We start from the raw sequence: 16,822 nt of genomic DNA, 5'->3' as shown, positions 1-16,822 counted from the left end.
GGAGACCCAGAAGAAGCTCCTGGTTCCTAGCTTCAGAGGGGCTCAACTGCAGCCATTGCAGCCATTTGAGGTGTGAGCTAGTAAATGAAAGATCTCTCTCTGTCTCCCCTTCTCTCTATAATTATGCCATTCCAATAAAAATGACAAATCTTAAAAAAATTTAAAATTTAGGGGTCCTGCGCAGTAGCCTAGTGGGTAAAGTCCACCTTGCATGTGCTGGGATTCCATAGGGGTGCCAGTTCGTGACCTAGCTGCTCCGCTTCCCTTCTAGCTTCATGCTTGTGGCCTGGGGGAACAGTAGAGGATGGCCCAAAACCTTGGGACCCTGTGCCTGTGGGAGATCCAGAAGGGACTCCTGACTCCTGGTTCCTGGCTCCTGGCTTTGGATTAGCTCAATTCCAGCTGTTGCAGCCAGTTGAGAGTGAACCAGCAGATAGAAGATTTTTCTCTCTCTTTCCTTCTTTCTGTGAATCTGATCTGACTTTCCAATAAAAATAAGTAAATTTCTTTTAAAAAATTGTTTACTAGATCCAACAAATGTGTATATAGTCTTAAATGTCATGATAAAATAACTTGGGCAGCAACTTGGACACGATGACAGTGAACGTCAAAGTGTTCATCCTTTTCCTCTTTGTCACTTCGCACATCTTTTCTGTGTACAAGGTTTGAGTAAAAAGTACCCATATCATTCCAAGTACATATACCTGAGGGTACTGTACCTCTAATTTTTATATATAATCACAGTGGTTATAATCACAGATGTAAATTGTAAATTACAGTATCTGTATAAGAAAACAATATGGAAGGAAAATGCCATACTTAAAACGGTTTCTATTGCTTTGTTTCCTCAAGTGCCAAAACAAAATTAACTCTTAGATTGCACAGCTTTTTCCCTTGTAACATGTTAACTTCGGTTCATATCATCCTGTAAACAAACAAATAAACAAAAATTTGGCTTATAGAGAGGAGTTTTTGTTGACCACATTTGGTGATAGCAGCTCCTGCTACACTCTAGGAGACACTGTGCCGGCCAGCCAAAATCAGGGGGTTTTAAGTTCTTGTCCCAGTGGCTTGAGAGCTGCATAGTACAAAGTTTACATACAATGTATAAATCATTCAGTTAACTAAGTGGTAGGAGGCAGGAAAGGAGCCGCTGGGGCCTAAAGTTTCCATGTAGTTCATTAACCTTAGTAGCATGGTAGGAGGCAGGAGAGGCTTGGTGCTGGGAGCCTCCAGAGCTATTTCTGTGCTATCAATGAACTTGAGTGGCCCCGGGAGGAGGTAGGAAGGGCAGGGCATGTGCAGAACTTGAGGAAACATTTCCGACTTTCTGACTGCTGTCAGTTAACCCAGCAAGCCTGCAGATTGCTATGGGGTGCTGGCTATCAACCCGCTGCCCCCCATCACATTTCCTACTGAGGTTCTAGCACTTAAGTCAGATCATTGACTTGATCTGATATCCAGGGACACCCTATCTGGTTGGTGAAGTTTACCATTTACCCCAATTTTCTTAATATCTATCCTGGAGCTCCCACTCATATAGGATAAAAGCATTATGACAGAGAACAAGAGAGTCTTATCTTTAAGAGACCTCTGGAGTGTTGAACAGTCCATTTTTCTTCCGGCTCAGATGTGGCCTTCTTGAGCTGTGAATGGTGAATCCAGGGGTTGATTCCTGACATATTCACAGCCATAGAAATGCTCAGGATTAACAGGTAAGGTCATTTCAGCGAGATTCTCCAGTCTGTGGGTTATATCTCTTAAACTCACATGACATCTCTAGGCTGGTACACAGAAGTGGGGGTCCCATCAGTGTCTGCTGCAGGCTGGAACAGCTGGATCTGTGGATTGGCCTTCTGTTGATTTGTTGTTTCTCCTGGTTCTCGAGTAGCCAGTTGTAGTTTTATCCCCCTTTTGTCTTCTTTGATGTATTCAGTCTGTTGGGCAAAACCAGGTCAGAGAAGGCTGTAACCAGTAGTTTGGTAGGCCCCACTGGTGGACTGCTCTAGCTTGGGCTGACCTAAATGTCACGTACAGATTCCCTAGAGAGATCTGGAGGCAAGGTGGCTGAATTAGTATCTCCCAAGTAGACAGTAGTGAACCTGTCATCTGGGTTTTACTGCACAAGTGGTTGTACACAGTTATCTGTGTTCATCCTGGTTCTAGCTGTACTCATGCGAATAATCACGTTTGCCAAAGAGAAGCAAATAACAAAAAAAAAAAAAAATCCTCAGAAAAGCAAAGTTTTGCATTTCAGGGGAACCAGATATGGAGGGAAAGTGGGCACTCTTATTCACACACAACATTTGAATACAGAAACTGATATTTTCATGTATATAAGCAACAATATTTTAACTTATCTAATTCACCAGCCTTAAAGGTGTCAGAAACTAGTATTCAGGAGCATTTGTCTCCATAGATCTGCCAACTTTTAGAGAATACAAAACTGCGGGTAGCAAAAGACCTTAAATAGCTTAAACTCATTCCACATAGAATTTTAAAAGCACCTGAAAGATTTCACAAAACTTTTGTCCCTTTTAGGCCGTGGGTCCTCCTTTTTATAAAGATAACAATCATGATTGATAGTAACACAGTAGGACCATTAAACTTTTCCAGTTTTTTGTTTGTTTTGTTTTTATTTATTTTTATTGGAATGTCTGATTTACAGAGAGAAAAAGAGACAAAGAAAAAGATCTTCCATTCACTGTTTACTCCCTAAGTGGTTGTAATGGTCGGAACAGATCCAAAGCCAGGAGCTTCTTCTGGGCCTGCCTTGTGGGTGCAGGGTCCAAAGGCTTTGGGCCATCCTTTACTGATTTCCCAGGTCACAAGCAGGGAGTTGGATGGGAAGTAGAACAGCCAAGACACTAATGCGCCCATATGGGATCCAGCTCATGCAAGGCAAGGACTTTGGCCACTAGGCTGCCAAACTTTTCCAACTTTTAAGGACATTTGTATCACAAAATAACATAATTTCATATCTTGGCAATACTTTACATACAGTCCATGCAGCCAAAGAAGTTATTACCTTTACTAGAAGAAAAATACAGCTTTCTGACTTATATTCTTCCTGCTTTGAGACTCCCAGGGACATTCAGAGGAACCAAACGTATCAAATATACTAAGAGACCTTAAAAGTAGTATCACTTATGTCACTAATAATTACAGTTGTAAAAAGAATGAGCAAGACTTTTTGTGAAATAATTGGATTCAAATGGGCAAAGAGAACAAAATAATCTTAAGCAGGGTTTTAGAATGATACTGTACAGAAAAACTTTCTGCAGTAATGGGAATGCTCTGTATTTGTGCTATCCAGTGTAATAACTTTGAGCCATGTATGTGGCTATTGAAGATTGAATTGTTTCCAGGCTTAGCATGGTAGCCTAGTGGCTAAAGTCCTTGCTTTGCATGCACCAGGATCCCATATGGGAGCCAATTTATGTCCTGGCTGTCCCATTTCCCATCCAACTCTCTGCTTGTGGCCTGAGAGAGTAGTCGAGAATGGGCCAAAGCCTTGGGATCCTGCACCTGTGTGGGACACCAGGAGGAACTCCTGGCTTCAAATCAACTCAGCTCTGGCTGTTGCGATCACTTGGGGGATGAAAAATCAGCAGACGGAAGATCTTTGTCTCTTTTCCTCTCTATGTATTTGACTTTCCAATAAAAAATAAATAAATCTTAAAGAATGAAAGAAAATGAAAAAAAGGAAGTAAGGGAAAAGAAAAAAAAAGAAATGAAAAGGAGAGAAAGTTGTTTTCAAGTGTGACTGAGGAACTAAATTTTAAGTTTGAATTAATTTAAGTTTAAATGGTTATTTCTAGATTTAGGTTACCATATTGAAATATGTACTTCTGAAATATGTTTTTCCCTGGCTTCTAAATCACTTCTTCCAGTGACAGACATAATCACTATTCTCAAAGAACATGTAGCATGTAGAAAGGGCAGACATAAAATATTTAACCTTAAGAATATAGGACATAAAGGAAGCAGAGTAGAAAGGAACTAAGTTTTATCTAGCTCAGAAAAACAGAATCCAGATGAAAATTTACACAAAGCAAACAGGTTAAATCTTTAAATTATGATAGCTGCTTCAGATTTGCTTTTGGGAAATGTTCCATTTCTTCACAAAAAGGGGAACAGAGTAAACAGCCTTCTATATTTAGCTTTTTTTGTTAGTTAGATTAGAATTGAAGAAAATGGGTGCGATGATTCCGCTTAGATAATTTCTATGTCTCTCAATATTGATGTTAAATTATTTTTGTCCTCACAGCCATTAAATAGGATATTTTCTAAAGCTGGCATTGTGGCACAGTAGTATAAGCAAATGCTTAGAATGCCCATATTCCATATCCGAGTGCCAGATTGCATCCCAGCTGCACAACCTCTATCCAGATGTGTTTGGGAAGCCACAAGTACTTGAGACCTGGCAGCCTATGCAGGAGATCCAGATGGAGCTCCTGTCCTAGCTTTGGCTGTTATGACCATTTGGAAAATTAAGCAGCAGATGCAATAGATCTCTATCACTCTTCCTTTCAAATAAATAAAATTTTAGTGGGGCTAGAAGGGGGTGGTATTTGAGGTGGGCTAATCTGCTGGCAGCATCGGCACCCCAAGTGGACACTGGTTCTAGTCCCAGCTGTTCCACTTCTATTACAACTCTTTGCTTATGGCTTGGAAAAGTAGCAAAGGGTGGCTCAAGCCCTTGGTTCTTGCACCTACATGGGTAACCTGGAAGAAGCTCCTGGCTCCTGACGTGGAATTAGCAAAGTTTGGCTATTGTGGCCATTTGGGAAATAAACCAACTTATGGAAGACCCTTCTCTCTCTCTTTCTTTCCTTCCCTCCTCCTTCACTCCTTCCCTCTCTCCCTCTCTGACTTTGACTTGTAAGTAAAATAAAAATTTTAAAAGAATGTTTTTATTTTTCTCTTGTAATTTTTCAAGATTATTTCATCAAATTTAAACAACAAAATCAGTTCTTCTAATTGCTTTGGTAGTTATTTATATAATTTTTATGTATACAAATTAAATTTTTTGCTATCATTTAATGACTTAATTTGTGACTTAATTCAAGAATACTAAAATATTGAATCTTGTACTGTAATTTTAAAAGATTTATAAATGTTTTAAAATTATTGTTTATATATCACATGTAAGATGTAATAAAGTGATGAAATTGGTATTTCAACCTTTAAGATAATGTAATTTGGCACTATAAATATTTTTAAGCATTCTGGTTTTTTTTGTAGGTTTTTGCTGCAGTGTCTTGAGGATCTTGATGCCAATCTGCGAAAATTAAACTCTCGTCTGTTTGTGATTCGTGGACAGCCAGCAGATGTATTTCCCAGACTTTTCAAGGTAATTTGGAAAATATTTCCATAAAGTAATATTTTTTCACAGAGAAGACAACATACATAGGGAATAAGACTTTCTAGATTATCTAATTCAAGCTTATATAATTTTAATAATTTTAGATGATTGAGTTTAGCTTAATAATAAATAATGCTAACTTCAACTGTGAGATACATAGGTATTTTTAAGTAAAAATTACGTGCATTTCAAAAATATATTTATTGGAAATAGATTTATGGGAAAGGCAGATTTATAGAGAGATTGAGAGGCACAGAGAGATAGATCTTCCATCTACTGGCTCACTACCCAAAGAAAGGTTACAACGGTCGGAGCTGAGCCAATCCAAAGCCAAGAGCTTCTTGTGGGTCTTCCATGAGGGCCATCCTCTATTGCTTTCCCAGGCCATAAGCAAGAAATGGAATGGGAAATGGAGCAGCCAGGACACAAACTGACTCCCATGTGGGATGTTAGCACTTGAAGGTGGAAAATTAGCCAGGCAAGCCGTTGCACCAGTCCCTATGCAGGTTTTTTTTTTTTTTTCATTGAAAAAAAATTGTACATAAAAAGGAAAAAATTGTACATAGTGAAATTATGATCATCAAAAGCTAATTTACAGTGAAACAGTTTCTTTTCCCTTAAACTGCTTGTTTCCCTCCCAAAAGCAATAGCTGCTATTAATGCATTACATATCTAGGTAGAAGTATTCTTTGTATAAGAATGTGTATGAGCATTTATTTACATGTACGTCTGTGTGTTTGAGTTAGTTGTTAGGAGTTCCCCAGGTGCCCCACTAGGCCCATTTCTGGGGAGGACCACTGAGGGAGCATGTTGCAGGTAAGGAATGACTTCTGAGGGACTTCTGCCAACAAGGCCACTGTACTTGCAGGTAAGCAAGTAAGCCTTACCTAGCTGACATAGTCTGCTCTCTCTATGTGAGCTGGTGGATGTTGTAGCCCAGCCTGTCTGACGTCCTATTCTTGAGTACACCTGTGGGTACTACCAGCCAGTACTAGCCCAGCCTGTTCACAATGCCAATGCCAGTGAGTGTCCTGGGATTCCCTAGTTATGCCTAGCTCAGCTTGTCACTACCTTCAGATCTTGAGCAAACGAGTAGATTTTGCAGTTCCACAGGAGTGAGCCCTGTTATCCCCCACAGAATCTGACCCCAGACCCGAGTCTCTCACATACTGGGTAGTGTCATGGCCCAGTCCAGCATTACTCGTCCTTGTTCTGACACTCACTGGTGGGGACTGTAATCTAGCCTTGCCTGGTAGGTCCCCAACCCTCGCTTTAATGTGTGCTGGTAGCTGGCCATGGTTGATGTTATTAAACCCAGATCAGGTCTTCCATATGGGCAGGAGCCTTTGTCTGACCCAGAAAGGTCCCCCAGTTTCCATCCAAACTGCTGCGTCTCAGCCCCCTTGCTTACCTGAAAGTACAGTCCCCCAGAAGTCATTCTTCACCTGCAACATGCTTTCTCAGCGGTCCTCCCTCCCATACATATCCCTTTCCCTGAGCATTTCACAGTCCCTACACCTCGGAGTAGATGGGTTCCCCAACCCAATCTTTTGGTGGGGTGGTGTGTTGGCCTGGAGTTCTAGCCAACCACCAAGGACCCAAGCTCCTGGCACACATGCTAGCCTTTGGGACCCTACCCCTCCACCAAGATCCAAGCACATTCACAGTTCTCCAACTCGGTTCACGAGCACACCATGCCAGCATGCTAGCCGAAGGCTCTCTTCTCGCCTCCTTCCACCCACCTGGTATTAAGCACATGCGGAAATCCCCAGGCTTGCTCCACCAGCCTGGGCATGAGCCCCAGGTCCCTTCATGCCCCTGCCAGAGCCATCCTCCAAGCTGCCTGCAAGCCTATACCTGCAGACCCCCACAAGCCTGCCCATGCTGGCAAAGTCAGGCCCTGGCACCGCTGGAAGAGATCCTTCTGGTTTACTCCCTAAATGCTAACAGCAGCTGGCCCAGGCTAAAGCTAGGAGCCCAGATCTCCATCCAGTTCTCCCGTGTGGGTGACAAAGGACCTAGTTCTTTGGCCTTCTTCAACTGCTTTCCCAGGTGCATTGTCTGGGAGAAGGGAAACAGAGCTGCTGGAACTCCAACCACCATTCTAGGATGTGGGCATTGCAAACAGCAGGTTAACCTGTTTGCCGTAATGCCAGCTCCTCCAGTTAGAATTTAGTTTAGGTATTTGGAAGAGTTATGACAAGAAACTATATTAGAAACAATAGTAACAGAATGTCCCTAACTTATGAGTGTAAAAGTGGGAGACATTTGCCTCAACCCTAATTGTAACTTTATTTAGTGTAAGACTTAAGTCACTTTAATATAACTGAATTCTTACTTCACCTTATTTTAAAGATTTATTTATTTTTATTAGAAAGATAGATATATAGAGAGAGGAGGAGAGACAGAGAGGAAGATCTTCCATCCATTGATTCACTCCCCAAGCGGCCACAATGGCTGAAGTTGAGCTGATCCAAAGCCAGAAGCCGGGAGCCTCTTCTGGGTCTCCCACGCGGGTGCAGAGACAGAGAAAAAGCCCTCATCCCCTGGCTTACTTTCTCGATTGTCTGTTGCAGCCAAGGTACGGCTGGGCTTAAGCCTGCACAGGAACCCAGTTACTTGAGTGCTCTACCACTGCCTGTCATGGTGTGCATTAGTAGGGAGCTGGTGCCACGTGTCAGATGGAGAAGCTCTGGAATGACAGTGAGCATTTTAACTGCTAGTCCTATCTTACATAATTTTCTTTAAAACCTTTTTCAAGTGAATAAATCGTTTCTGTTCTTTAACACTGATCCATGTTATTGGATTAAACTCTCTTGCATTTAGATGATTTCCTATCTTGTCAGTCTGGCAGAGAGCCATGGGTTTCTTCATGAATCATAAAATGCAAATGCATAAACACATACACATAAATTGCTTATTCTTTTCTTCTGGCTACATATGGTAGTCTGTATGAAAGTGCCATTTATGAAAACTTACAGAATTATTTACTTTGGGACCATAAAGAAAATTATTGTCTTGATTTTTACTTTTGGTTTGGGACTGTACCCATATATTTTAAAAAGTAAGTCTGAAAGGTTACGTAATTAAAATCAAGCCTCCCTCCTACTTCTAACCTTCACACCCACAATCTCGTTTGGGGGAGAACAATTTTTTATCAGTAACTGGTTGACTCATGCAGAGTAATATTTCTGTCTTTTATTCTCTTACTGTAGATAGTGAGAATTTTTATTAGATAATAAATTGTTTCCCATATCAGAGGTAAAACTGGTGTAGACCCAGTAACAATGCCTTTAGTTTGTTGGGGTGGTTGATAATGACATGCTGTTACCTCTTTGGTCTGTTTGAACTGTATAAGCATCCACACATTTTAATCTGTTTATACTGAGTAGATTCAGGAATAAGTTGCAGCTTTTTAAAAACATGTTTTTGAGGGGTCCCGGGACAGGGCGTCTCATGTCCGGATCCCATACGTCCGCCATCATGGGCACATGGTGAACCGGGCTTGGGCCTGCCGGGGTTCCAGGGCTGCTTCCTTCCTTCGGGGTGAAGACCAAGTATGTGCTGTACAGAACCAGGCTGGACTGCAACACCCATTGGTTCCAGTAGAAGGCGGGGCTGAAAACAGAAGCAACCTAGCACTTGCAACTACCAGCTGACCGGGTGATGGACTGTGCTGGGCCCTGTGCTTGCTGGTGCATACGAGTATCTGGCCTGGGAACACCTCAGACGAAGTTTCTTTGGTGATCTGCCCAACTGAAATGCCAGACTCAGAACACAAACCATGAAGGGACAGAAGATGGAACAAGTTAATCAACCACCTCAGCAACAAAATACTGGGCAAATAGAGACGCTATGATGGACAATGTCAATTAATGGATTTTTCAACAACCTCATCGTGTTTGGAGAGGCAAGATTGGCAGCAATTTCAAAACTGGTGACCTATTGAAACCACTTCAATGAGTATCTCGGAGCATGCCCCACATGCGGGACTTGGGGTGGGTGGGAAATCAGGTGGGGCTTCTCCCTCAATATCCCCCTCTACCTCAGATATATGAAGGAAACAATATGGAAATAATAGTCTTACCCACTTTCCTGTAGCCCTTGACCCTTTATGCACAAATTAACCATGTAAAGATTGTTAAAATAAAAATTTTAAAAAAAGGAAAAAGAAAAAAAACAAAAACAAACAAACAAAAAACATGTTTTTGAGGTTTTTTTTTTTTTTAAGATTTACTTATTTTTATTGGAAAGGCAGATTTTCAGAAAGAAGGAGAAATAGAAAGATCTTCCAACCACTGCTTAACTCCCCAAATGGCTGCAATGACTGGAATTGAGATGATCAAAGCCAGCAGCCAGAAGCTTCTTCTGGGTTTGCTATGTGCATACAGGGTCCTAAAGCTTGGGCCATCCTCTGCTGCTTTCCCAGCAGAGAGCAGGATGGGAAGAGGAACAGCCCATGAACCAGCATCCATATGGGATCCCACAGCTTGCAAGGCAAGGAATTATCTATTGAACCATCATGCCAGACCTGAGATTTCTTTCTTTATTTGAAAGAATTACATAGGGAGAAGGAGAAATCTTCCATTTGTGTGTTTGTTCTGTCTCCCATCCAAAATGGCCAGAGCTGCTCTGGTCTGAAGCCAGGTGCTTCTTCCAGCTGTCCCACATGGGTACAGGGGCACAAGGCCATGCACCAACCTCTGCTGCCTTACCGTGACATAAGCTGAGAGCTGAATCAGAAATGGAGCAATTGGGACTACAACCAGTGCCCATATGGGAGGCTGATACTGCAGGCAGAGGATTAACTTACTATGCCATCACACTGACCCAGAGTTGGTAACATTTTTATGCACATGTATATAAATTAGTTTAAAAAACTATTTTTTAAAAAGTCAAAACTATTTTTTTTTCTGATGTGGTTTCTACATAGACTTTTTTCTGCCTAAACTTAAAAAATGTTTTTCCTTAGGCAGGTATCATGCTGTAGCAGATGAAGACACTGTCTGCAGCACTGACATCCCATTTGGGTGCACGTTGGTCTCTTGGCTGCTCTACTTTCAATCCAGCTAATGTCCTGGAAAAAGCAGAAGATGGCCCAAGTCCTTGGGAGACGCAGGGGAAGCTCCAGACCATGGCCTGGTTCAGCCTTGGCCATTGCTGTCGTGTGGGAATTGAGCTAGTGCTTGGGAGACCTCTCTAGCTGTCTCTTCTCTCTAACTCCTGCTTTCAAATCAATACAGCTTCAGAGCAAAAACAGCTATTTCAATTTATCCAAGGAACAGACATGCAAGCCTAATACAAATGTTCTGTTTAGAATCACAGAATAAATAAAAGGACCTATTTAGCTGTTAATGCTTCAATAGTAAAATATGCTTTTAGAGTTATTTTGAATCTTCTTTAATCACTTTATGGCACAAACTTGATAGAATTCATTCAGCAGGTACTGATTGAGTGTTTATAGCGTATTAGGCAATGTTCAGGATGTAGCAATACAATGTTGGTGGGGAGTTTCTACATTCACAAAGCTTGTACTACATTGGAAAGAAGACAGATGAACCAAAAGGGCGTTGTCAGGTGGTGTCAGGTGTTGTGTGATTGTAAATGCTTAGGTGAGGAAAAGTAGGTTTTAAAAAGATGTATTTATATGTGTATGTATTTGAAAGAGTTCCAGAAAGATAGTGATATATCTCCCATGCACTGGTTCACAGCACTGGCCACAGTGACTGAGGCTGAAACAGGCTGAAGTCAGAAACTAGGAGTTCTTCCATGTGTCCCACCTGGGTGGCAGGGCTCATGATGCACTTAGATCATCTGCTGCTGCTATTAGTAGAGAGCTGAATTGAGAGAGGAGCAGCTAGGACATGAACTGGTGCCCATATAGAATTCTGGTGTTGGCAGGCAGCAGCTTCACCAGTTATGCCCCTAGGGTAGTTATTTTATATGCAACATAGAAGGACTCATTGATACAGTGTGATTTGGGCAAACATAGGAAGGAATGAGCCATGTATGCATCTGGGGTGTACCGTGTACTAAATCCATAGTATTTTGCACCTTTTTTCCCCCCAAACTGTAGAGTTTATTTACCTACCCCCCCTTGAATCTAGGTTGGCCTTACAACTTGTTTAAACCAAGTGTCAAAGAAGACGTTATTATGTAAGTTCCAGATTCTAGGTCTCAAGCAATCTTGTAACTTCTATCTTTGCCCGCTTGAAATACTTTTTCTGTGGCATAAGGTGGTATAAGGAAGTCTGTACTGGAAAGGCAAATGGTGGGAAACCACGTAGACAAAGTCAGCAACAGCCAGCACCGAGGTAGGAGAGGTATGAGTGACCCCATGGTAAGGCCTCAGCCCCAGCTAAGCTGCCTGGTGAGCAAGCCCAGGTGAAACCAACTAAAAACCATCCAGTCAACTGACAAGTCTTGAGAATCAGTTCTTTTAAACCTTGAAAATAACTGCAACATGGGAAGGAACATACTATTCAGAGGGAACAACAGTTACAAAGGATCTGACATCACTAATACACATGCTTTGTTCTGCGCCAGCAAGAAGAACCACTTTTAGAGCATAGTAAATGGAGAGAGTGTGTGGAGCTAGGTGCTAGGTCTTTATCAACCATTTATAGACACCGTTTTTACCCTCAGGGGAATGGGAGACCAATGGAAAAGCTTTGAGTAGAGAACTGATGTGACTTCACTCATGTGTTGAAAGTTGAATCACTGTGGATTTTTGTGGAGAAAAGGAAGGGAGGAGTATAGATGTTGGAAAGGAAAGCAGGAAGATCAGTTAGGAGGCCATGGCAGCTGTGAGCAAGGCAGTCTGGGCTAGGATTAGGGTAGCAGTACCGCTGCTGCTGGTGAGATTCTGGTTATATTGTTTAAATGGAGGCTCTAAGGTATGTTAACATGAAGTCAGTGAGGATCAAAGATGTTTCCTAGGATTTTTGTCTGCGCACTTGGCAGGGAAGATTACCATTTAATGAGATGAGAAAGATTGTGGGAGGAAAACTCAGGAGTTCATTGAAAAAAATTTTTTTTAATCTGAAACAGGTTTTATGCAGTTTATTTGTACAGTTCAGGAAGATCGTCACACTTCCCTCACTCCCCTGCCTCCAATACTCCTCCCTTGCCTCTCTGCAACAGTATTTGTAGTCATAATTTTTACTAGCTCTGTTCAAAGGCCTAATTTGAGACTAATCACAATATTCAACAAATACTAAGTGAAAATACCACAGGATCACATTTCTACTGGAGTATAAACCTGAGCTAAAAACAACAGTCCTATTCCAGAGTAACCATTTAATTCTGGCACTTTTTGTGTGTTCTATATTAGCTGCAAAATAGTTCATTTTTTTAAGCGTTTTATTTTATTTTTATTGAAAGCCAGAGTTACCAAATGAACAAAACAGCAGAGCTAAGCTGAACTGAAGCCAGAAGCCTGGAGCTCTTTCAGGTCTCCCAGGTGTATGCGAAGACCTAAGGACTTGAGCCCTCATCCTTTCCTCCTTCCCCAAGCCATAAGCAAGGAGCTGGATCAGAATGGAGCAGCCGGGATTCAAATGGGAGTCCATATGGGATGCCAGTGCAGCAGGAGGAAGTGCTACACCATGCTGCTGATCCCAAGGAATTCATTTTTTAACATGATACAATTGAAATACCTTTTAATCATCCGGGTCTAGTGCTGGGGGAAGAAGTCTGGACCAAATTTAGGTGTTTTCAGTATATAAGTAGTATTTTAAATCCTGAGCTAGATTTAAAGGGGATGATGAATAAGCAGATAGAAAAATTTAAGCTTTAACTTCTTTGTATTTGGATTGTATTATATTGTGATATAAAGCAGGTAAAGCCATGAGTTACTGTTGGCATCTCGTATGAGCACTGGTTTGAGTCCTTGCTTCTCCAAGGATCTGCTGCTTCTGATCCGGCTCTTTCTAATGCACCCAGCAACGCAGCTGAAGATGACCCAAGTGCTTGGGCTCCTGCCACTCATGTGGGAGATCTGGATGAAGCTCGTGGCTCAGGCCTCCCCAGCTCTGGCCATGTCTACCATTAAGGGAGTGTACCAGCAGATGGGCAATCTCTCTATCATCTCCTCTCCTCTGTGTAACTCTGACTTTCAAATAAATAAATCTTTAAAAAAGTGTATTCACATTTTTAAAATACATGTTGTTTTTATGGTATTGCTGATGCCTTTTAAAAAATTTATGCCCATGTAGTTGTTCATATCAACAAATAATTGTGTTGCATAAAAATAGTAGTTTTTGGTGCTAGAAACATAATAGTGAATATTTGTATAAAAATGTATTGGTAAAACTGTTACTATTGTATTCCAAGTGTAGAAATTCAGAGGTAACCACACGCTGCTTAAATAATTACTGTAAAGAGTAAATAGGCATTTTTCCTCAGTGAAGATGTAAAAAGTTGATTATTGTTTCCTGTATTAACAATGTGAGATGAAAGTGAATATGCCACAAAGTCATGGGATTTTACAGAGTTTATATTGACCTTCTGAGAGTTGTAGACACAAATAAACCTAAATTAACTGAATTCCAGAAAGAGAAGCCCCACGGACTATACCAAGAGGAGAGGGGATCCCAGTGTAGCAGAAAGGAACAAAGGCAGAGTTTTTTTTAACTTTGAGCTACCTTGTATGGACTAGTGTTACAGGGCAGACTCTCCGGGAGCCCCAGGCACAGCACAGTTACACCCACTCTCCAGTTGTTCCTGCAGTGTCTTTGTGCAGTATGCAGTGACAGAGTGGTAAATGTTGAGGCAGGATAGAGGAACTAAGAGAGATCCCTCTTTGATGTGCTTAGGCATTAGCTTACGCATTATAGCAGTTTGGGCAGGCAGCAGAATAGAAAGGTCTCTTTTCTTTAGCACAAGGTTTTTTGAAAGGTCTCTCTTGAGGAGCAGAAAAACACTAGAGAACAGCCCTGGAGCACAAAAGGTACCCCAGCAACTGTAAAGCCAAGAGAGCTTTTATAATTGGTAAGCTAATAACTTGACTGTTACGCAAAAGAGAGATCTAAAGTCTTGTTACTTTTCAAATTCCAAGCCCTGTTGAATGAGAGAAGATCTGGATCCTACCCTCAAAATATTTGAGGGACAGGCATTGTGGTGCAGTTTGAGGTACCCACATCCCATTCCAGAGTTCATAGGATCCTCAGGAGATGGCCCAAGTTCTTACGATCCTGCCACCCATTGGGGGACCTAAATGGAACACCTGCCTTGGCCTGACCCAGCTGCATCTGTTGTGGGCATTTAGGGAGCAAACCAGTGAATGGAAGATTGATTAATTGATCTCTCTCCCTATATCTGTTTTTCCACCTATCTTTCTCTCTATCACTCTGCCTTTTAAACAAAGAAAGCATTATTCTTTTAAAAATTTTTATTTTATTTTGTTTTCTTTTACAATTTTATTTTAATTTAGCTTAGTTTAGTTTATTTGAAAGGAAGAGATGGAGAGGACACATAGAGAGGGGAGGGAGGAGGAGGGGTTAGGCAGCTGGGACTCAAACTGATGCCCATAAGGGATGCTAACAAAGCAGGTGGCAGCTTAATTTGCTATGTCACAATTCCAGCCCCATAAATAAAACCTTTAGGAAATATAGTTGAGCCAACACGATGTCACAATTGGCTAGTCTTCTGCCTGCAAGTGCTGGTGTCCCATATGAGCACCATTTCATGTCCAGGCTATTCCACTTCCCATCCAGCTCCCTGCTTGTGGCCTGGGAAAGCAGTACAGGATGGCCCAAAGCCTTGGGACCCTGCACCCATGTGGGAGACCCAAAGGGGGTTCCTTGCTTCAGATCAGGTCAATTCTGGGCATCACTACTGTTTGGGGAATGAACCAGAGGATGAAAGATCTCTCTCTTCTCTTGGATAAATCTGAATTTCCAATAAAATAAATTGATCTTTTAATTGACCTGCTACATGCCCAACCCACTTCTCTACTGTATTGCCTGAAAAATCAATGGAGAATGGCCCATGACCTGGACCCTGTATCCATGTGCAGACCTGAAAGAGGCTCCTGGCTCCTAGCTTTCGATCGGCTCAGCTCCCAAGTTGCGGCTACTTGGGGAGTGAGCCATTGAATGAAAATGCTTTCCCTCTGTCTCTGCTTCTCTCTGTAAATCTGACTTTCAATATAAATAAATAAGTGTAAGACCTAGTTCTAAATGTATTACTGGATTGTCTAGTGTCTAGCATGATGCCTGAAATCTAGTGGCATACATTGTTATTTGCAAGTTTTTGAATTCATAAATTGTTTTCTTGAATATTTGAAGTTGGATTATATCATTTATAAGTAGAGTTTGAACTTTTCACTTCTTATAAAAGAAGAATTACTTATTAGAATGAGTGTATATTATTGTTTCTTCTCTTAGGAGTGGAACATTACCAAGCTGTCGATTGAGTATGATTCTGAGCCTTTTGGAAAGGAACGAGATGCAGCCATCAAGAAACTCGCCACTGAGGCTGGAGTGGAAGTCATTGTGCGAATTTCACACACCTTGTATGACCTGGACAAGTAAGCTGCTTTTTAAAAAAAAATTATAGGAATAAATATATATGTGTTATATATTTATTATATATTATATACATTATACACTATATATTATATACATTCATTACACACACGTATATATTGCAATATTTATCATTTTAACCATTTTAAAATACATGGTTCATACTGTTAAGTACTTAGTTAAGTTTTACCTTAAGGTTTTAAAGATTTGGTTTTTTTTTTAACTTTTGAATAAAATTTATTTTTATATAATGCTCTACATTATAAAAGGCATACAGTTAATTTGATTATTTCCTTTTTTTATTTTGATTTCTTTTTTTTAAAGATTTGTCTTATATATAAGGCAGATCAGATTTAGAGAGAAGGAAAGACAGAGAGAAAGATCCTTCATCCACTGGTTCACTCCTCAAATGGCCAAAATGGCTGGAGTTGAGCCAATCTGAAGCCAGAAGCCTGGGTCTCCATGCAGACACAGGGTCCCAAGGCTTTGGGCCATCCTCTTCTGCTTTCCTAGGACATAAACAGGGAGCTGGATGGGAAGTAGAGCAGCCAGAATATAAACTGGCACCCATATGGTACACTTGCAAGGTGAGAATTTAGCAAATTGAGCCATCACACTGAGCCAGATAAATAAAATCTTTATAGAAAGTAAATTAATTAATTTTCTCTGAAAATTCAAGTAAGGCCTACTAGGTTTCAAAAAAAATTACTCATAGATCTGGGACAGCATGCTTTTGAACATACTAGACAGATAATATCCTTTGAATCCTTTAAAGCCTAAAAGTATAAGGTTGTACTTGATATGGCTTAACTTGGTGGGCTAATAATATACTGGATTCTAAAATTAGAGAAGCAATAAGATTTCTAGATTATAAATAGCTTGTGTGCCGGATGCTTATCTTAAGTTTTTAAAATGGAAATAATGG

The 16,822-nt window shown here is 41.0% G+C and overlaps 1 protein-coding gene across 1 annotated transcript in view; it reads left to right on the top strand.

Moving 5' to 3' along the window:
- The window catches only part of CRY1 (cryptochrome circadian regulator 1), a 59,718-nt gene that overhangs the window by 28,548 nt on the left and 14,348 nt on the right, over positions 1-16,822 (top strand). Inside the window, exons 2-3 of the mRNA XM_040985014.1 lie at positions 5,248-5,356; positions 15,757-15,899. Of these exons, the coding sequence (XP_040840948.1) occupies positions 5,248-5,356; positions 15,757-15,899 (252 nt within the window). The remainder of the gene's footprint in view (positions 1-5,247; positions 5,357-15,756; positions 15,900-16,822) is intronic.

This window comes from Ochotona curzoniae, unplaced genomic scaffold, assembly GCF_017591425.1.
Source record: "Ochotona curzoniae isolate NIBS_2020 unplaced genomic scaffold, NIBS_Ocur_1.0 contig_1014, whole genome shotgun sequence".
Taxonomy (NCBI): domain Eukaryota; kingdom Metazoa; phylum Chordata; class Mammalia; order Lagomorpha; family Ochotonidae; genus Ochotona; species Ochotona curzoniae.
This window is presented reverse-complemented; position numbering and strand designations above follow the sequence as displayed.